Source organism: Sarcophilus harrisii, chromosome 6 (genome assembly GCF_902635505.1).
Source record: "Sarcophilus harrisii chromosome 6, mSarHar1.11, whole genome shotgun sequence".
NCBI classification, from domain to species: Eukaryota; Metazoa; Chordata; class Mammalia; order Dasyuromorphia; family Dasyuridae; genus Sarcophilus; species Sarcophilus harrisii.
Genome location: NC_045431.1, coordinates 208,390,720 through 208,413,509, shown reverse-complemented (window position 1 = coordinate 208,413,509; position 22,790 = coordinate 208,390,720). Strand labels below are relative to the sequence as shown.

At 36.2% G+C, this 22,790-nt stretch overlaps 1 protein-coding gene across 2 annotated transcripts in view; it reads right to left on the bottom strand.

The window, feature by feature from the left end:
* Window positions 1–22,790, bottom strand: part of SLC6A5 (solute carrier family 6 member 5) — a 61,354-nt gene that overhangs the window by 17,149 nt on the left and 21,415 nt on the right. For both annotated transcript variants that reach the window (XM_031942120.1, XM_031942121.1), the window contains exons 8-13: window positions 19,417–19,551; window positions 15,367–15,470; window positions 13,451–13,575; window positions 3,794–3,906; window positions 2,887–3,018; window positions 682–781 (exon numbers count right to left, since the gene is read on the bottom strand). In XM_031942120.1, coding sequence (XP_031797980.1) covers window positions 682–781; window positions 2,887–3,018; window positions 3,794–3,906; window positions 13,451–13,575; window positions 15,367–15,470; window positions 19,417–19,551 — 709 coding nt within the window. The remainder of the gene's footprint in view (window positions 1–681; window positions 782–2,886; window positions 3,019–3,793; window positions 3,907–13,450; window positions 13,576–15,366; window positions 15,471–19,416; window positions 19,552–22,790) is intronic.

The window sequence follows — 22,790 nt, the reverse complement described above, 5'->3', positions numbered from 1 at the left end:
TTTCATCTGCCTTAACATTTTCTCCATCACTTTCTTAAGTCTCTACAATCAACAAAACAATAAATCAAGACGTGATTTGTAGAATTTTACAATTTCTGAAAGGTAAATGCTCACACTGAAATCTTAGCAATTGGATCTCAAGAGCTGTTTCAAGCTGGCCCCAACATATCCCTAACTTATTCTAATGTGATCATTTTACAATTATGGAAACTGAGAAGCCAGAAAGCTAATGAATTTTCCAAAGTTACAGAGGGAGTCAGCATCAAAGGTAGATTTCAAAACAAATTCTCTGATTCCAGTCTGAGTATCTTGTTTTCACTGTTCCACACCGCCTCTGAGAAGATCACTTCTCCCAAAGTGTTACCCTTCTTTTATCACTCATAACAAAAGAGAAATCTGATTTTTCTACAACCTGTTTCCCTCATAAATAAAAGAAGCCTGGACCAGCTGACATCTGAGTGCTCTCCAGATCTAGAACTCTGAAGTGCTAAGATTCTAAGATCTATAAACAGTTCCTTTTTACTTCCCCACACACCCATTTGCTTGATTTTTTTTGCTGTTTTCTAGTGCTCCCAAAATCACACCTATGGCTTGTTATTCATTCTTTTCTCAGACATAGGACATATAATAACATTCTTGCAGCCAAGAAGCTATTCCAAACAATATTTGGTTACTCCTTACCATATATGTAGGAAATCCCAACAAGCTCAAAGATTGCAATGATGACCAGTGCATATGATGCTGCATATGTGTCCACAAGTTGAAACATGTAAATTCCACCCTAATGAAAAAGAAGAAAATTCAATAGTCACGTGGACTCTCAATATCATGTTTCTCTTTCCATGTATCATAATCTTGGATGTTTATTTTGTGGAGGGAATTGTTGCTACAGGTTGGAAGGAGTGCTGGATGATTGATTCAGTCATGGAATCCCAGAATCTCAGAGTTCTGAGGTACCTCAGAACCCGGGTAGTTCAATCTTTATCTGAAGAAGAATTTCTTTTTTGAATTCCTGACTGGTAGATATCCAGCCTCTGAGATCACAACTCCCTGCAGCAGCCCATTCTACTTTGTCTCCTAGTCTTTGTTCCTATATTGAGTCTAAATATCAAGTCAATCTCTTCAGATGAAGTCCACCGAGATTAAATGACCTTCCCAAAAGGCTCCATTCAAACTCTGATTTGCTGACTCCAAATCTTAAGCTCTTTTTACCATATACTTTGCGACTCAACACTACAGAGTTCATACAGAGGACTAATAACTACTCCAGGTTGGAAATAATTTGTGACCACTGGGTATGACTCAATTCAGATAATAAGCAGGAGTTCTAGTCATATTATCAAATCTGTCTCAAAAAACATTCTAGGTTCATCAACAGAAAAAGCACAGAGAAGGCTTTCTAATCGATTAAACTAAAAGGATTAAGATCCAATATGAGAAAAGCCATATTAGTGTTACCAATACTTCTTTTTATAAGTATATCTTATTTTAAACAGTAGATTACAGTTTAATCAAAGACAGTGGGGAAATGTTAATATAATCGTCACTTGCGTTCATGGAAGCTTGGTATATTATACTGGCAATTCCATTCATGTATGGATGGGATTAGACAGCCAATTCTGGGCTGCTATGAAATAGAATGCCTGGAAATAGGTAGGTGATAATCTCTCGAGTTCTCTGTCCTGATCAAACCATATTTGGAGTATTAGGCTCAATTCTGGATGCCATATTTTTGGGAGGATATTGATTAACTAAAGAATGCCCATAGGAGCACAGCTATTTTGAAAGATGTCAAGAATATTCCATATAAGAGTCAGTTGAAGACATTGGGGATTTTTAGCTTAAAAAGAGAAAGTTTATGAGAGGAATAATAGCTTTCTTCAAGTAGTCAATGGGCTATCAAATGGAAAAAGAAGTCATAATTGTTCTCCATGGCTCAAAGGGAATAGTTGCTGAAAATTGTGGAGGCAAATTGCTCCAGTTCTTCTATGTTCATTCAGTAAAGGAAAAATCTCCAAATAATTTGAACTACAACCCCAAACAGATTGAGCTGATACAGGAGATAATAGTTTCCCCTTGCTGAGATCTACAAGCAAAGGCTAAAAATAATGACTTTGGGGGTATACCGTAGAGGGGATTTTATGACTGGACAAGAGAGCTTCTAGGGTCCCTTCCATTTCTGATATGCTACAATTATTCTATAATCTCTGCATTTCTTATAGCTCTTCTAATGGCTCCTAATTCTTGAACATTCATTCTGTCTTCCTAACCCCCCTACCTAATAAATTTACATTACTTAAATTCTAAACAGAAGTTTGTCTTAGGGCACCAAACAGACTATAATTTCCACAAGAAGAGGGGATATGTCCCTTTTATCTTTGAATCTTCCAAAACTAACACAGTATTTAGTTGTTGGATTTAATTATTAAATTCCCTTCTCAAAGCTGTATGTTGAATAATGTTTAACCTAAAAAAATTAAATGCATTTGAGGAGTTTAGTCTTTTAAAAGATTCAGGTGGTAGATTTATTTTAAAACAAATAATCATCTAGCAATTTCTCTGTTTTGCAAGTTCAGGCTTCTTTGTTTTGGATTTTCTTAGTTAGGCACATCTATCATGTGGCTAACTACCTGACTCAAAGATACATCTATCCATTGCTGCCAGCCAAAATGGAGGCAGAATTAATTCTGCCTTAGAAATCCCTAATTAATTAGTGTAAACCCTAATTTTGTGGCATTTGTCTAGCAAAGTGCCAAGTAGGTACTAAGTCTGGGTAAGTCTGTAACAATTGCATGAATAAATGAATAATTCATGAGGGAATAAATGAATGTAGCAGAGAGAGCAATGCCCTGCCTTTCCCCAAAAGACTTCCAGCAAACAATTTACCTGAGTGATCATAGGAAAACCCATGATGAAGAAACAAACACAGCATCCCAGAGTAAAGACAGGCTTGTGTGTGCGCAAATATTTTGGAAACTCATCTGAGATGGAGGTCACTATGGTCTCAATGGTGGCAAACTGTGAAGGTAATAGTAAAGGAAAATGGTGGTTGTGCAGCCTAAATAAATATAAGGAAAGCAGCCATTTTTCATTCTATAAAGGAAAAAAGAAAGCTATTTCTTTTAAGAACCCAAAAGGACATACTAGGATCTTATTACCAATTATGGACAAGGAGAGCAATAATGTTTTATTTTTTCAGGGCTTTCACTCCCACCTCCCTCACCCTTCCCCACAGATATACATGCTCCATTTCTTCATCTATCAGTGCAATGGAAGGTATTCTCTATTTATTAGATAGCTATAGATTATATTATTTTAATTTACATCTCCTTTGCTTTCTACTTAAGGAGGGGAAAACCCACTTTATATCCAACTAAATAACTAATAAACCTAACTACATTATTTGTAAAAAGTAATTTTTCCTAAAACCTTGATCATTTTTTCCTCCTTGAAACAATTGCTTCCTTTCTCCCACCCTCCAATAATTTTTGATGAGAAATTCTAGTGACAGCTGGAAATAAACAAATAGTGTGTTGTTTGGAAAAACAGATTCCCCACCAAATTTCAGACATCTCTGTCTCTGTCTGTCTTTGTGTCTGTCTGTCTTTGTTTCATAATACACATCCCTATACCTTCCTTGGGAAAAATCACCAAATCCCTAACTATCCTTACCTTTACTCAACTGTTTTCAGTATCACCACCTCCACTGGGAGAAAGGACAATTCTATCACATCATTACCCCACATAGATCCTGATAGAGGCTGTACTTAAGCAAGAAAGCAAGACTGCTTACCATGGTGTCCAGTCCAAGAGTCAGGAGCATCAGGAAGAAGATTATAGCCCAAAAGGGAGAGAGAGGAAGCCTGGTTAAGGCTTCAGGATAAACCACAAAGGCAATACCTGGCCCTGAATGAGACAAAACACAAATGATTATAGACTAGCCCATAGTGGAAACCATCAAAGGATAAATTAAGAAACACATTCAAGCATCAGGTACCACTCCATGTCTGTTCTACCCAGACTAATTTTGCAGATGAGGACATCAAAGCTAAGATTGGAGAGTTAAATGGCTTCCTGGAGGTCACACAGGTGATAAAGTCTCATATGATAAGATCCGAGAGAAAAGCTGTATCATTTCAAGGGTAAGTCATGAACAACAGGCAAAGGTCTGTGGGACCTAGTTTTTACTTATTTAAAATGGAGACCATAACTACATTCTCATGCACAGGCTTAGGCTACTGAGGAAATGACTTCTGTTAAGGACTTTAGGATGTAAATTTCTTTGTTAAAGACTTTAAAAATAATACTTTAGAACAGGCAGAGACAAGTTAATGTCTTGTGCTAGGGGACCTACCCTGAAGTAAGGTTGTGAAATAGGAATCACAGCATCTGGAGTTTATAATTCAAATGTAACAGTACTTTTTTAAAATGAAATTTTTCAGGCTGTTGGCTCTTAATGTTGTCTAAGGCCCTGGGGTATTTAAAAAATAAGGACCTGAATAGTTAAAACACTGCAGCTTTATCTATGTATTGAGCAGACTATAACCCCAATTTTTAAATACTCCCAGTGTGAAACATAAAAGGAAAAGTCTGAATTAAAATATGGCTCAATGCATAAAGGCAAGCCAGTCGTGATTGGAAGGCTGCTCAAAACACATAGAATAGATGAGCCTGGAGAGTCAGGCCATGTGCTTTTCAACAGTTACTTCCCAAGTATCTAAGTTTAGTAAAAGAAGGGTACTCTTTGATCACAACTTGGTTTTCTAAGTACTTGGAGGTTCAAGGGAGGAGTAAGACTGGGGCAGAAAAATCTGTTTTAAAATATTTAAACTCTGAATTAGTTCATTAGTTTAATGAACTAATGAAAATTACATTCATTTTGAGCTACCACTCAGTTAAGAATAGGAACTGGAACTGTGGTTTTGTTCTAATACTTAGATTCTTAGAAGAGATGAAACTCAATGGCGGCTCTACAGCAACACTCCCAAATGAAGCTTGAACCAGATTAAAATGTAATTTGAATGGAACTTTTAAATAAATAAAAATACAATAGATAATAGATGATATGTTGATTTATGGTTTTCCAGATCAATATGCTACCTAGAAATCTCATGTATAGTGCTGATGACCCACATCGAAGTAATTAATCACCTAATAACTATACTAAGCAAAAGAGAAATGAAAAAAGACCAAAAATAGCCCTTGCTCTCAAGGAGTGTACAGTCTAATCAGAGAAATAGCATACAAATAATTATGTGGAAACAAGATATTTCCATGACAAAGCAGAAGTAGTTTTAAAAGGAAGACACCAAGATTAAGAATTAGGAAAAACTTCTTGAAGGAAAAAATCCATCTAGATCAGTTTTTCAGGTTAAGATTCTAGAAAAATGGACATTTCTAGAGGCTCTTATATGTTATTTTGAGCAGCAAAGCCTATTCCCAGAAGTCTGGACATCATTTAGGACTTGAAACTAAATAAAATTTTACCAAGTCATTTACAGGAGATCCTCAAATTAATTTATTCTATTATCTCCAAGATGAATCCCATATTCATTGATTTAAAAAATAATTTACTGATCTAGGAACTGTGTACACGTTATTAATGAAGCTTTGCTTTTAGGAGGATAGAGACCAGACCTATGATTTCATTACAGGTCACTTTGCACATTTTTAAAGAGGGTGAAAAACTCTGAAGTAGAATGGACTGGTGAAACCCAGTATATCAGACAAAAACTAACAAAATGTGCCTGCCTTCCTTCTTTCCCGAGTTAGGGAACCAAAGTGTAAAATCCTAGATATGAGGCAATTGGGTAGCTCAGTGAATAGAGTATGGGACTAGAGTGTCAGAAAATGTACTTTCTGATTTTGCCCCAGTTGCTGCTTACTATGTGAATTCGGGCAAGCCATTTTCACTATCTAAGTCTGTTTCATCATCTCTAAAATGATAGGGCTAAAGTGATATCCTTCAAATTTCCTTTCTGCTCTAAAATTATAATCTTGTGACATTTAAGTGCACAGTTAAACAATACTCTAAAATTCTGGGTAAGTCTCCACAATCTGGCTCCAACCAGTAGAGGGCAGCTAAGACTGCTGGACTTGGAGTCAAGATCTGGGAGAAGACCGGAGTTCAAATTTGTCTCAGACACTAGATGTGTGATCTTGGAAAAGTCATGTTACCTCAATGCCTCAGTTTCCTCTTATGTAAAATGAGAGAAATTAAAGAAATTACCTCATAGGAGTCTATAAAAATCAAATGAAATATTTCATTATTTAAAATATTTAAAGGGACCCACAAAATAAAGGAACTATATGTAGAGTCAGGCCATATGCTTTAAATGAATTAAAATATTTAAAGGGTTTTACAAACCTTAAAGAAATGTGTGTAGGTGATAAATACTGGCTATTAGTCATAGTGATAAGTAATCAGACACAGATCATGAGTTTGATTGCTTTTGTTGAACTAATTTTTTCCTCTTTCTGTTGTATTTTTTGGGACTTGATGGTAGCAAATGGAGAAAAACATTCAGAAATGAAGGTTACATAAAAATGAAAAATATCAACAGAAATAAGATGAAAACAAGAAAAAAAGGATAGTTTGGAAGAGAAAAGTCTATAACATTGCATCCTGAAGAATCCTGAATCTCTCAAATTGGAGATGGAGGGAGAAAAATTTAGAACTTTAAATTTTTTAAATAAATGTTAAAAATCACATTTACATATAATTAGAAAAAATTATTTTTAAAAGAATTTTGAATTTCAACTCTGCTACTTGTCACCTGAGTGGTTTTGGTCCTCGATTTGCTCATTTAGAAGATAAAGAAGGAGACTGAAACAAATGATCTCTCTATGGCAACCTTATGACTCCAAATTCTATGAACCTCCTTCATAGATTATTGACACATTTATCATATAAATTTCCCTATTTGTAAATATATCTTTACAAGATATGACTAGGACAGAGCTTAGACTAACATCGGGCCTCTCAGTTTGAGTAATTATTTCTTCCCTATAGCTCCATCAGCAACTCACAAGCTTAGAAAAGGAACTTTAATAATATTCCCAGCTCAGCTAAAGAAATTTAGGTCTACTCATAGATTGTCCATCAAATCTGTTGGGATGGAAAGGTTCACAGGATGGTAAATTCACTTCTGCCCAGTGAGCAAAGCATCCTTTGGGGACAGTGTGGGCACCTAGAAAGACAAATCCTCCCAAAGGGAAACTTAGCTCTTTCCTAAGAGTGCACAAATTCCCAAAGAGGGGGGTCCCTTAGGGCCCTGTCTGGAATTGTGTTCTGCTGCAACAAAAATAAGCTTCCCTCAGGCTTAAACTCACTTTTGGGGAGAGATAATTAAACCTTGGGGATCAGCTGGTTCCTTAACTTTTTGGAGCTAAAAAGGGTATTATTAGTGCAATAAAGCAGCAATTAATAATCCCTAGGGTTCTTAGAGAAGTTAATGCAGCTTCAAAGGAATTACATTGCCTTGGCTAACCTCTCAATATCTGAAAAAAAAATGTTTCAATCCTCCACCTTGATAATTCCTTACTCAATTTACCTGAGGGTCCCCACCTTGGTATCCCTCCCAAGAGCCTTGCATATAACAAGCATTTAAAAATATTTTGTGATGGATGAGTATGAATAAATGGACAGTGGTCCTTTTTGTATGTAATCCACATTCCAAATTCCTATATGATGGAATTTGTATCTGTATTATCTGAAGAAGGCTCCTTCCTGGCAAAGAGAAAAAGCTGGAATAAAAAGGTATTGTAGCAACCTAAGTTTCTCTTGAATATTTGGTTATTTTAGACTTATCAGAAACAGTTTTTTCTATTAGATTTCCCACATGCAAGCTGATTAAGCAAACTGTGCCAAGAACCAATAGTTCTGATGGCCCAAGGCATAATCCATCTATCACTACATGTATTAATAAAAAAAAATCTTACTAAATTTACAAAAGATCCATTCTTTTCTTTTATAGGTAAGTGGTTCTTTAATTGCTTCCTTTAAAGGATAACACTATTAAAACAGTTTAAGTAGTAACTCAAACTATTCCTTTCGTTTGAAAATATGCCTAGGGTCTTCAAAATAGGGTCACTTTTGGCAAAGATTGACTCAGTATTCAGCCACATGCAGAAGCTCTTCCTTATTTCCTTTTCTTCAATGCCTTTTCCACTTAGCCATAAAGTATATAAAAAGATTAAGGTCCAAATATGGTAGCACTACTTTCATTAATTATGAAAATAAATTGCTTCAAAAATGCCAGCAGATCTCTTTTCATTTCACATTTATAAAATTGAGAAGAATATATGGACAGCCTGGGTAATACAATAATAGCCATAAAAATATTTTAAATGCTGCTAGTACTTTTGAAGAATATATGAAAAGACATAGATAAGAATCACAAAACATTTAAAATCAATGGTAAATTTAAAAAATATATAAGTAAAAGCATGAAAATCTGTGGTAAAATAATCAGGATCCTGGATTTTTAAGTCAAAAACCTTGTACTGGAATTCCAGCTCTGTTACTTACTGCCTGAGTGATGGACTCACTTCCTCGTTTGTAAAAGGTCTCTTCCACATCTGCATCTATGATACTATCAAAGTACTTAAAAGTATTCAGAGAAAAAATAATAAATCATGATCCTTGTCACTTACTTTAATTAAAAAAAAAAAAAAACCTCACCTCTTTACTCTAAGGAATGAGTGGAGACTCCCTGGAAGCAGAGATTTAGGAAAACTATTAATTGATCAACTAAGGACATTAAGATATGAAATTAAGAAAAGTTCTTATAAAATGGCAGTAGTGGAAACTCTAACCTAGAGCCACCATGGGAAAGCTTTGCACATTCAGAGTTTTGTTCATAGAAATGTAAAGGCCCAAGTCAATCATAAAATGCTTCCTTTACTCTTTGTTCCAAGTTTGAGAAATGGGAAGAATGATTCCAGAATCTCAGAAATGGAAGGGAACAATCTAGTCAATATGTGACCATGAATCCCCTGGACAATATTCCAGAAGACTTCCAATGAAGGGGAACTCACTACTTCCCTAAATCAGCTATTCACTTTTGAGATAGCTCCAATTGTTTAGGAAATTCTTCCTAATGTCAAGCCCAAATGTGCTTCTTTCAAACTGTTCCCATAAACTGATTTCATTGAGAACTATCAAGAAAACTTTTATTTCCACTTTGTTGTTGGAACATCTTTTTGCAAAGTCTGAGTATTGTTTTCTGTCTGAGTAAGTAGAATTTAGTGATCATAATTGAATCTTCTTTGATTGAGGCTCTTATATAGCCTCAGACTCATCATTGTGAATATTCATTCTCATTGTTCAGCCATAAGAAAAACAAACAATTTTTGAGCACCTTCTATCTCCAAAACTCTTCATTCATCCATCCTACTTCAACCAGCTTTATTTCTATCATTTGGGAAAAAATAAAGATTTGTATCATTTGGTAGCATGATACCCTCTTTAGTTTTTGCCAAATGATAGAAATCTTTATTTTTTCCCAAATGATAGAAATAAAGCTGGTTGGCTGAACAATAGAATGAATATAGCTTTTCCCAAGAAGATGAGATTTTTAAACTATTGTTATGCACAAAAAAGGAACCATGACGTAGATGATACTAAACTGACTGGAGTTTCAAGATAAAATAGGCTCAAGTCTCTTCTCTGAAAAATACTGGCTAAACACTCAGCTGAACTTCACCTGCCATATCCTTTTCTAATCCTCACTATTCCTCACATCTTCACTCACATTGTATGTATGTATATGTGTGTGGGTGTGTATATATATATGTACATATATATAATTCTTACATCAAGTTATTTGCATATTTTCTCCCTCGTTCCCATGTCAGGAAGACTGTCTTTCATTTTATTCTTAGCACTGCACATAGTAAGCATTTTATAAATTAATTTACTGACTGGCTGACTGAATAGAAAGCTTTTGAGATTCCAGCTCTATATTTTATAACTTCAGAAAGTTCCTTCCAAACCAGTCATACTTAAGTCATCACCATCACCCCTCTAGGATTGTTTAATTTTAACTCTGTATCAACAACATTTAGCCCAGTCCCTGAGCCATGGTGTTGGATAAAAGCATGTGTTATCAATGAATAAATATCTATAAGGATTTCATTTCATTTCATTTTTCTCTTCAAAGAGAAGTAAGCAATACTTCCAGAGTAGTATTGTGTAGAGCACCCAGCTGGGAACCAGAACACTTGGGTTCTAGTAAATTAAAGTCCCAACTTGAATCAATTAAATCAATCAATAAGCATTTATTAACTGCCAACTTTGCACCAGCACAATGAATGAGTATTCTTGATTCATTCTTAAATACAAACTTGCTGCTTCCCCATTCCTGCCATGTCCTTCTTGAAATATTGCTTTCTCTCCCAGCACGCACCACCGCTCATGCTCACTGAATTGATAAGGAACTCCTAACTACAAAGGAAATTCCGAGGGTGTCATTCAGCAGGGTATTAGCCATGAAGTGCCCTGCCATCCACCTGGTAACAGGAGACTGCCCTCTGAGCTGGGCTCAGACAAGCCACTGCATGTGGATGAGACTTGGCAGAAATGCAGGCTAGTCAGCATGACCAGATATATCACTGATAATGGCAAATATGTGCTTGATATTTCCAAATGGTCTGTAAGAACGGCAGGAAAAAAAGATGTTTGGCCATATTTCCCATTGCTCCTTCTCTGAGGGAGAGAGATCCAGTCAAGTGCTGGATGAGGGAAGAACCAACCTTACCTATGGCTGTCTCAATGTCTCCTCAGAACCCAAAATATCTTGTGCTATGCTCGGGTCTAAGAATCAGGTTCTGTGATTTCCCTTCCCAGTTTCAAAGGCTCTGGCTATTTACTCATTGACAGAAGGATGAAAAGTATAATTTATGCCATAGACCATGGGGTATTTACGTTCTGGTATAATCCAATTCTTCTCTCCAGGCAGATGGCAAATCCATTCTCTTTCCATTCCATTGGTTATCCAGTCCAGGGTTTAATGACATTTTTACTAAACACCTATTTCCATCCCAGACTTGTTTATATTTTGGAGAATAAAGCTTCAATTCTCTCTTCCTATCTTTAATGGAGCCCAGAGCATTAATCTAATCCTTTCTCTCCCCATCAGCCAAACAAATTAGATCAGAATTTTCGGCCAAGAACATTAGTAGTTTCTTTCACAATGCCCTGTGATTTTCTAGGTATTAATTAGAATTCCTTAAGATATCTATAGCTGAGGATTTTTCCAGTTGTAAATATTCTCATCCTTTTCTCCCTTTTTTTCACAGTAGTTCTTACATTTTCTCTTCTACCATTCCCAGGTGCTTCTCCAGAAATGTACCTTGGAACCTTTAATTAATTTCATATTTTATAATTTATAGTTCACTGACCCTTGAATACTTATTAACATTTAACTTATTATTCGCTGGAATTTTCATACAGGTTCCTTTTATTTTATTATAGATACTATTCACATTGAAGGATCTGTTATCAAATGACCTGTGTTCAAATGCTGCCTCAGACACTTAACAATTACTAGCTGTTGTGATCCTGGGCAAGTCACTTAACTCCACTTGCCTCACACGTCTCTCCCCCCAAAATGAAGGAATGGTTCTAAAGTCCCTTTCATTCAAAGTCTATGGCTCCTATTATAATATCACCAAAAAATGTGCTGGTAAATGTTTAATGTTAAAAAATTGTTTAGTGGGTTCATTTTTTCCCCTTGAAACCAAGGGGAAAAAATGAACCCACTAAACATTTTTTTTTGCATTTTTGATTTGCATTGTTGATACTTTCGTAAGTCTAGACAACTATCAAAACAATTAATCGGGCCATAATTTGTAGTGCTTACCAATTTTTCAAAGTGTAAATGTTCACACTGAAACTATAACAATCTGTTTTCCCAAGCTGGTTCATGTGAGTTAAAGCACATCACTGGACAAATAACCATTTTGATGAAGACAGATTGGGGAGGGAAGGCACATGTGCTAGTAGGGAAGGATGACCAATAACAAAAGCTTTGCCTCTTTGTTGTTTGTTATAGCTTTCACCCATAGGATAAACCACATCCTTAGATTCATTGATAAGTTTAATGTCCAGTTGTTTTAGTCACATCCAACTCTTTATGACCTCATTTGGGGTTTTCTTGGCACAGATATTGGAATAGTTGCCACTTCCTTCTCCAGCACATTTTACAGGTGAGGAAACTGAGGCACAGAGAGTTAAATGATTTGCCCAGGATCTCACAGCTAGTAAATCTCTAACCCAAATTTGAGTCTTCCTGACTGCTGACTCCTGACACTCTCTCCACTGCCTCACCTAGCTGTCTCTCATTAGTCAGTGACCAGCATTGATTAATTAACTACAAAAGGAGAGGGACCTTAAGATAGTTGGAAGAAGACATGTCCTGGAATCAGAAAGATCTAGATTCAAATCTTACAGAAGACAAATACAAGCTACATGACCCTAGAAAGTCTTTTCTCTCAGTGCCCCATGCAACTATTTAAAATCATAAATTACCACTACATCTCAGCAGAGGTAGTTTCCTAGAGAGATTAAATCACAGATCCTAACTGCAAACACAAAAATCTACAAGACATCATATTAGGGATATTGGAGACACAGTGCAGAAAAGAAAATCTCCCAAATAATCATAATCATAGAATTTGAAGGCTAAAAGTCAGCTTAGAGATTATCAGGCCAGCCTTTTACAAAAGAGGAAATTGAGGTTCAAAAAAGGTCAAATAATTTTTCCCAAGGTCACCAAGAGAGACAGAATTAAAAATGAGAGCACAGGTGTGGGGTTCAAAGCAGTTATTATCATACAATGGGTTCTCCATACCATCTCTCCCTTGCTAACTTCTTCTCTTCCTCCTTCCCCCAAAGAAAACAAAAGATTATAGACACATTTTCCGAAGTATAGATTTGAGATAAAATTCATAAAATGCTTTAGAAGTAAAAATTATTTGTAAAAGTAGGATATTTTTCTTCCTGTTAATAGAGGTCCTAATGTTGTTGCTCAAATAATTGTGCCTAATATTCTTTTTAATCCTCAATATAGTCTAATAAGTAATCCCCCTTCTATTAAAGTAGACCTCACAACTTATTTACTCTGCTTTGGAATTAATGAAGAAAAAAACAAGAATGGTGATAGAGGGGAAGAATATGTCAAAGCATTCCCCTTGCTAGTCTGAAAACCTCTAGGACTTGGAAAATGCCAAAGAAATCAATAAAAGTCATCTCCTTTCCAATATCTGATCCACGGGTCTGATTCACTCTGACCCTATACCCCATTACTAACAGGAATCATACATTAAGGACTTGAGTACCAGGCAGAATAGGGAAGTGAGCGTGATCCAGTGAAGTTTCAATTGCATTGTAGATACATGTGTGATGTTGACCTTAAAATACTATCCAAATGAAGGTTGTATACGTTACCTTGGTCAGCCACATTCTCAATGTTTACTTTGCGCTCATTTGCCATGAAACCAATGACAGAGAAGATGACAAAGCCGGCAAAGATGCTTGTTGCGCTGTTGGTACAGGTGACAATCAGTGTGTCTCTGGAGAGAAGAGATAAAAGCCATCATGTAATACGTACCATGTGGGGTGGGCACTGGCCCCATGGTTTCAAGGCTACTGCTGAGTCTTGCATGTAAGGATTATATCTTCACTGTTCCTTTATCCCAGAACTTAGCGTAGTAGGAACCTAATAAATGTTGGTTGCTCGATCAATTGCTGAACATTAATCCATCCTTATTATACTTAAGTTTCTTCTCCATGGCCAACTCCTATAGGTAGGGTCCATGTACAATCCCACTATGTAATCTGAGGGATGTGTGGGAGTACTCTAATCCCGAGATCTGCCCCATTATCTTTGTGCTAAGCCACTGTTTCTCTGGAAAGTCAGTTTAAATGTAACCACTTTCCCTGGGATGGATAACAGGGCAATCTTTTATCACCCATTATGGCGTTTGCCAGGATTTCTTTATCAGAAGAGAGCAGAGCAGGATGCTAAGGGGAGGGGATAGAGAACAAGGATACCCTTGGGGGAAAAAGAAAACAGCAAAGGAGGAACCAGAAAGCTTGGTTGGGGTGCTGCTCTGGGAGCTGATTATCCAACCACAGCTTAGAGGGTCAGGGTACTGAAAGGTAGAAGAAGAACCCAAGAGAGGAGGTGAGAGGAGCTGAATGGAAATTTCACCTACTTCCTAAACATCATCTTTGTAGAAGCCCACTGTTTCCCCAAGTGAATAGGTTTGTCCAATCTGCACAAATGACAGGGATCCTGGATTCCTTCGCATTTTCCATGTGCCTACAAATTTTCAAATCCTTCATTAACAAGTAATTATAACATCAGTCATCCAAACACCTTGGCCAGGTATTTAAGGTCTTCTTTAATAAAGTCTCAATTTATCTTTCCAATCTATTTTGCTCTTCTCCCCTAAAATACTTCCATTCCTGTTTAATGAATCTATTGATTGTTTTCCAAACATTTCTTAGGCTTTTCTGCCTTGGAGCTTTTGATTTGCCTTTTTTCCAATCTGGAATGCTGTAACCACCCCTTTCAGTTAGTGAAATTCTTTCTGTCCTTCAAAATCAAGAAATAATCCCCAATCATTCAGGAAAACTTGAACTAAGACCCCAGTCCAAAATGCTTTCTTTGAGTTCGGATAAGTCATCCATACTACTCATTTGGAACCTTTCATAGACAGCATTGCCCGATAATCTTAAATCTTTTTTCAGGTAAGTAGGTCTTTTCTTCCTGACTAAACTATAAACTTCTCAGGTACAAAGACTATGTCCTAAATTTCTTGGTATTTCCCAATAGCACCTAAATCAGAATACTCCCTATAATAGGCTGCCACTAAATGCTGTCAAATGACTTGTCTAAAAGAATCCTTCCTCTTTGGGTTGATAGTCTATGGATATTGAAAGTTGAATATACTTTCAGACAGTTGTGTATTTGACTTAGCATCAAAATTTTTTTGTTACAGGGAAACGTTCATGTTGGTGGTTAGTAGAGACATCTGAGAATAATAAAAATAAAAACAAAGGGCTATTGAAATGATCTATGATAAAAAGGTCCAACATTAGAGCAACTGCCCTGTGAGTGAAGAAAAAAGGGTACTTCCAGGAAAAATATCCCCAGAAGTTTTCAGTCTGGCAATCCTGACCCACCACTGATTCTCTCCCTAGTCCTAGGAAAGCCACTAGCTCTTCAGTCAGGTAAAGAGTCAGGGATTGATTCACCAATCCTGACCCCAAGACTCTGAGTCCAAGCTAGAGCTTCATCCTTGTCAACTTCCTCACCCCTTCACTTCCATTTCAATTATAGCCAGGTCCCAACCTACCTGTAACAATTGTTGTGGAATTTGTTGTAAGAGGAAAGAGTAATCAGACCTCCCCATGCAGCAGACAGAGAGAAGAAAATCTGAGTTGCAGCATCTTTCCATACCTATGAAACAAAGAAAAGGAAATGTTAGATTACCTTTTGGATCAAACTTCAGTGGAATTAATGAGGGAAACTTACCCAGTTTTACAAAATCCCAAAGGAATTGTACCAACTGCCATGCAAAGTTGTGGAAACTCAGCATGTGTATCATCTCAAAAAGATGAATGAGTCAAATACATTGGTTTACAATTGAATCCAATGAGACAAAAGTTGATCTGAAGGCTAATTAAATTCTGCACAGAAAATTACTCCCTGTGGATCAGATGATATCTGAAAACAAAGAACCTAAATTCTTTACTGGGAGTTTTCCCCAAAGTCTACAGGATGAAATTCAGTAATTTAATTTACTTACTATTTGGAGAAATATATAGCCTTCACAAAATCTCTCTACAAATATATAATCCAAAGTATAGAGAAAAGCACTTATTGATCTGGGATATTTCTAACACATTTCTCTGCTTAAAACTTTGGAGATTTAGATTAATCATCCATATGATTAACCATAACTTTACATATATAGAGAGAAAGAACTTACATATATAGAGAGAACTTTGCTTATTACCTAGAAGTGATTCGGCTTCTGAAAAGCACATACTTCAGAAGCCGAATCACTTCTAGGTAATGAGCAAAGTTCTAATCCTCAGATCACAAATCAGCTTCCTATTTTTGTTTTGCTCTGTCATCTGGGGTCCAAAACAGAAAAACTCTTTCTTTCTTGCACAGACACTTGTCTACTTAATGATCTCACTACAAAAGTTTGGTCCTAAGTAACAACTATCCTTATCTCTGTCTTGCAGAGACAGGGTACTGTATAGTGAATAAGACACTGGCTTGAAATTAGGAAGACCTAAGATTCAAATCCTGCCTCTGACATATACTAGCTCTGTGACTTAGAGTAAGAATTTTCTACTCACTATGAATGAGTCAATGAATGTTCTCTTCTATATTTCTATCACTCTGCTTATTACTTTCTTTTCTCCATTTCAATATGTGTTGAACATCTCTTGTCCCTTTAATGTGTAGCTTTTAATCATTCTTATAGGGTATTGGAAGGATAACAATGAGACAATCTGGAGATTAATATGAGTGCAAGAAGACTTCACATTTACATATATATATATATATATATATATAAATGTACATATATGCATATATGCACTTTTTAAAAAATACACTTATAAGTTTAATATGATTAAGTCATATCTGTAAGTGTACTTTCATGCACATTGTAATTGTTGGTTTGTTTGCTTGTTCACAAGTACATCTGGGGTCTTAGATTGTACTATCTCAAATAAGGGTATTTGAATTAATGATGGGCAAAGTCATTCCATCTCTCTAAACCTCCGTTTCTTCATTGACAAAATAAAGAGTTTGGACTAGACAACATCTCAAACCCTTCAATTCCTAATCTAAGATGCTATGACATCAGAGGATCCTTAGCCAAACCTCTTAGATGGCACAGCTACCCTGTTTGAATGAGCAGACAGTCACCAACTTCAAGGCTTCCTATAACTCATCTACTAATGAACCTCAAAGATCACTGGGTCTTGCAGTCAGACCCAGAGGTCTTGGATTAAGGGTCCTTCCAATCACATTGCAGCCAAATCCTCCTATATATGTGTTTTATGCCATAATAACAATTATAGCTCCTTGAGAGCAGAAACTGTCTTGTTTTTGAATCCCTAGCATTTAGCACAGCTTTTGGCACATAGTAAATTCTTAATAGATGCTTTTTCACTTATTAGAGAGAAGTGAAATCTGGGAACAGATTGTCCTGTCCATTCTGAAAACCAATCTCTAACACTTCAATGCAGTCTGTGGCACTTATCTGCCAGGATGAAAATGGGACTTGCCCAGTGCTTGATTATTCTTATTAAATATGACAAGGATAGTGGCTAGCAGTCCCAGAGGTACTGCACAATAAAATACCAATCTCCAGGGACAGACAAGGTAATCCTATATACTCAGTGACTGAACCTCTAACCCCAGGCAGAGTGCCAGAAATGCACAACAAAGAAAGAAGTAGGAGGTGGTCACCTACAACTACAGGGACAGTATCCTTTGAATCATGGACTCTTGCCACATGCCAACATTGCAAAAGTCCAGGCCAACTTCAAGGTCAATGAGAGAAACCCATCAATTAGGTGCATAGTGCCAGCTGACAGATGAATGGTACATCACAGCCTTTCTGCTGACAACCGCAGCTCATCTGAGCTTCCTCTGTACTGAGAGCAGTGGCCATGTAAGTAGCTCGCTTCTATGTCAGCTACTGAAGGCTGACATCCAATGGTACTCTCTTCAAAGTCACAGTCCCTAAGGATCATAGGAGCCTAGATCTAGAGGAAGAAGAGACCTTAAAGGTCATGAAGTTTTACAGATAGTCCTTATGGTCATTTGTCTGAGGTAAACAGCTAACTGAGCAAGGGTTCAAACCCTCTAACTTCAAATGCAATGGTTTCCATTGCATTACAGTGGGCCACTAGCATATTGTCATTTAAACAATTAAATCTTCATTTACCTTTTCTTTTTGCTTTTTTGCACAATTGGGTATTTTTACATTGGGAACTCTTAAAGTAGAAACACAGTGATGTAGCATGAGAGAAGTTAGAAAAGGAAAAAAAAAATAAACTGCATTCTGTGCCCATGTTGGAACACTGGGCATAATTAGTGTGTCTGGTCCCTTTGGAAATATAATTACTTCATGGTTTGCTGAGTATGGTTAATTTTCAACCTGTGTAACTTGGCTTCAAAAACATAATCATTATTACCATACTGACATTATGAAATAGTCTGAATATTATCAAGGGAATTTCATTTTTCATTTTAATACTATCACATGACCACATACGAGACAGAAGATTTGGACAACTATTCTAAGCAATCTGGAAAACACTAAATATACATTTCTCTTTTTCTGTTTTATTCCTTTGTTAAGCTAAAATTTCCTAAAAGTATAAATCTATTTCCAGGGTTACATAAAAGTGTAAGTAATTGTTCAACCAACAGTTATGTACCAGATAATATGCAGACACTGAGGTTCCGATGACAGGAATAAAACTGTCCTTGCTCTCAAGAAGGGATGTCCTTGATCCATTGTATACTGAGCAGACCAACTCCTTGAGATTTCCCAGATTGTGATGGGAAAGAAAGGGATACTGACAACCCAATACTAAGTTTGTTCTTCCTATGCAGCTGCCCAATCCCATTTGTAAGAAACAAGTCCAAATAGCTAGCTAGCATTTATATGGCACTTTAAGATAGGAAAAAAATGGCATTATAGGATATTATTATCACCACTTTATTTTTTTTTTGCTGTTGTAAAGTCATTTTTCAGCTGTGTTCAATAATACTTCATGACCTCATGTGTAGTTTCTTGGCAATTTTGTCATTTCCTTCTCCAGTTCATTTTACAGTTGAGGAAACTGAGGCAAACAGGATTAAATGACTTACTCAGGATCACACAGCTAGTAAGTTTCTGAGATCAGACTTGAACTCATGAAGATGAGTCTTCCTAATTCCAGACTCAGCATCCTTCCCACTGAACCACCTAGCTGTCCAATACTATTCTACAAGTGAGGGAACTTACCATAGAAAAAAGTTAAATGACTTGTCTAAGATTGCATACCTAACAAATATCTAAGATGGGATTGGAACTCAGGTCTTCCTGATTCCAAGACTAGCACTCTTATACATGGCAGCACCCAGCTTATTATTTACCTACTAAATTATACCCTCCACCAACACTGATAGCAACCCTTCCATTAAAATAACTTAACAGATTAATCCTATGGATTTTCTTGAGGCACCCCAAGGTGCCTCAGGATCATATAGTTAATAAATAGCAGAGGCACGATCTGAACCCAGCTCTTCCCAACTCCAAGTCTAGTATATTACTCAGTGTCCCACATTATCTTTCACTAGAACATAATAAGTCAAATAATGAGCTTACTGTAGCATCAGTGAGTTTTTCCCACTTAGGTGTAATGAAGTACCAAATTCCTGCTCCAGCTCCTGGCAAGGTAACTCCTCGGATGAGTAGGATCACAAGCACAACATAAGGGAACGTAGCGGTAAAGTACACCACCTAGAAAGCCCAACAAACAATCTTACTTTGAATGAAATAGCTAGATTTTGGTACACATGACAGGATATGCATTGACCCAGCCAAGGATGATCTACTGTAGGTACAAGTGGACAAGCTGTCAAGCTTGCAGGTCTCCTGTTCTCAGGTCCTGCTAGAGCTGATACTGGAAAGGAAAGACCCAGACTGTTCCAGAGTTCTAGAGCAGGGGTTCTTGACTTGAGGTCCACCAAACCCAAAAGTATCCTTGGAAAGAGTTCAAGGGTGTCAGTGAATAAGAAGGGGAATAAAAACACATACAAATTTTAGCAAACACTTGTTTTTTTTTTTGCAATCTTATGTGTTTTATTTTGCAGATTTAAAAACTTTATTTTGAGAAAGAGTCCATAGGCTTTGACAAAATGCCAAAGGGATCCACGACACAAAAATTAAAGAATTTCTATTTATGAGAATCAGAAATATAATCAAGAGAGAAAACTTATCTTTATTGTGTATATCCAGTAATGGGGATGATAACATGGATATGAAAGAGATATGGATAATGCCATCACACTAATAGAGTATCCACCTACAGTGATATAACCAGAGTATGTAATGTCCACCAAGAGAGAGAAGACCCTTACCCCCATGGCATTTATAGAATTCAGACACCCAACCTACTCTTCATTAGGCACTCTCCACTTTCACTTACACTTATTGCAACTCTAAATAGCACCACATTTGGGATTCAGAAAATAGATACTAAAAGGTAATAAGGGCAGAAAAGAAGAAAGGAATGAGTATTTATTTAGTATCTGTACTGACTTGTAGAAAAGGCAATAGTTTATTAGTCAGGTCCGTCCCTAAGAGGTCTGAGACCCTATTACTAAGAAGTAGAGGTCTTTTTTCTTGTAGTGTCAAAGTTCTTGTTTGTCAATCTGAAAAGATAATCATGCTTTGGAAACTAAGAGTCAGTCAATAGTTTACTGATATCATTCTGATTTCTTAATAAATATGAACTGAGGAAGGATACAGTTATATCCAAATATAAAAGAGGTAAAAATAACATTGAGAAAATGGACTATGAATCATAATGCAGTAACAGGGAATTTTATTCATTTATTTTAAAACAAATATGCTATTGAAAAGGATAAGCAGAATTAGATCAGCTGGAATTGATAAGATAGCCACTTCTGACCAATTCTTCACTATTGTATTATGTCTGACTGAGGACTGGACAACTTGAGAGGGGTATAGGGTTAATTAAAAAACTGGAAAGCAAAAACCTAAGAAATGTCCATATGGCCTGGAAAAGAAAAGGTTGAATAGAAACTTCAAGTTCAATCTATTCTGATACAGTTAATAAGCATCCATCCCAAGTACCATAAAAAACATCACTTCCAAAATGTCCCCTCTGATTCACCAATTGAAATTCAACCACTGTTATTTAACCCTCTCAGTTCCTGATACTTACTAAAATGCAAACTGTACCTCTATCTACTGAGAGAAGTGACATTTTATGATACTTCAGTATAAATGACAGATCTGAGAACAAATTTTGTCAAGGATTGAGAGAGACAATCTGGCACATGATAGTTCACAGAAAGGCAAGAAATGGAAGCAGAAAGGCTAAGTTCTGAGTATATTCCAAATAGTCTTACCTAGTTTACTATTTGCCAACAACCAGAAGAGGCAATTTGTTATATAGTAGGAAAAGTACTGACTCTTGGAGTCAAGGAAGCCAGATTCAATCCCTTGCCCCATTCTTATCTAAGACTTGTGAGACCACATTCAAGTCAGTTTACACCCTTAGTTCTCAATTTCCTCATTTGTGCAACAAGGAATATAACAATCCCTAACTCCTATAGAGTTCTTAGAAATGAGTATAAACTGCTGCAATTTGAAATAAAGAGAATTAGAAGAACAATATATATAATGACTTCAAATGGAAAGAAAACAACACTATATAGCTATAGATTGATTCTTTGTGATGACCACTCTCTATGTACAAGATTATAAGAAGTCCTTTCCCCTTTCGGGAGAAGAATAGTGGACTAGAGTTGCTACATATTACAATATGCTTGCTTTGTCAATAGGTTTTAATTTTGTGATTAGCTAGAAAAAATTTTAAAGGTCAATACAGACAATAAAACTGGGGCCTAGAGAAGGTATATGATTTACCCCAAATCATGCTCAAATAAGTAATCAACCAAGACTTCAATTAAAGTCTTGACTCCAAATACACTTTCCAATGTCCCATGTTTTTCTTTATGATGAGAAAAGATTGAATATTAGAGGACATATTGGAAAATAACAAATTTAAGATCAAAGGGCATCAATAAAAATGTTGGGTATTTGTTGTTTGTTTTTTAATCCAAGTTAGTGTTCGTTTGTTTGTTTATCGTAGAGCTATTTTACAAAGAATAGTGACCAAGTATTTTCAATCTCCTTTAAGACTTCAAGAAAAAAACAAAATCATCCTCAAACAGAGAAGAAAAAATTCATATATCTCTATCATTTTGCACTGACATTGGCCATAGAATTTCAATCACCAAATATTCCAGCAAAATTAAGTAGATCATTCACCTCTGTTCTCAGGTACTGCATCATGATTACAGCCTTTGCAACCTTGGCCAAGATAATAGATGATTTGTCACTTCTTTTAAATATTTCCCATTAAAGTAATTGATGATTGATCCCTGTTTGGAAATCCTTCCAAGACAAGCACAAGTTAACTGCTCTGAAATAAAACACTTATCTATTAACTCTGGACCCTGAAGAACTAATTTCAGAAACTATAAAATTCAAGAGTCCTGACTATATTTCAGGGTGGTGAGAAGAAATGGGTACAACATCTTCCTAGATAATGTCATGGGATATCAGAGACAGAAGATCTTTAACATAAACCAGTTTAATTCCTGCATTTACATATGAGGAAACTAGGGACTAAAAGGAATATGGAATTTGGCCAAGGTCAAATGATGAGTGACAGGGGAAGGATGACAATCTAGTTTTCTCTAACTCTAATCTAGCATATTTTTTTTTACTTACAATCAAATGAAAATTTGGCAAAATTCCATTTTCTGCCAATTTCAGATTTTTCTTCTACTATCAAAGCTATTACTTTCTACTTAAAATCAGTGTCCTTCAGCTAGACATGAATCATTCTGGGTTCAATAATTATATTTCTACTCTCTGTCAAATAGTCATGACCTCAGAACCACTCTCCTTCTATTTGTACCTTTGTACCTAAGTCAATCAGC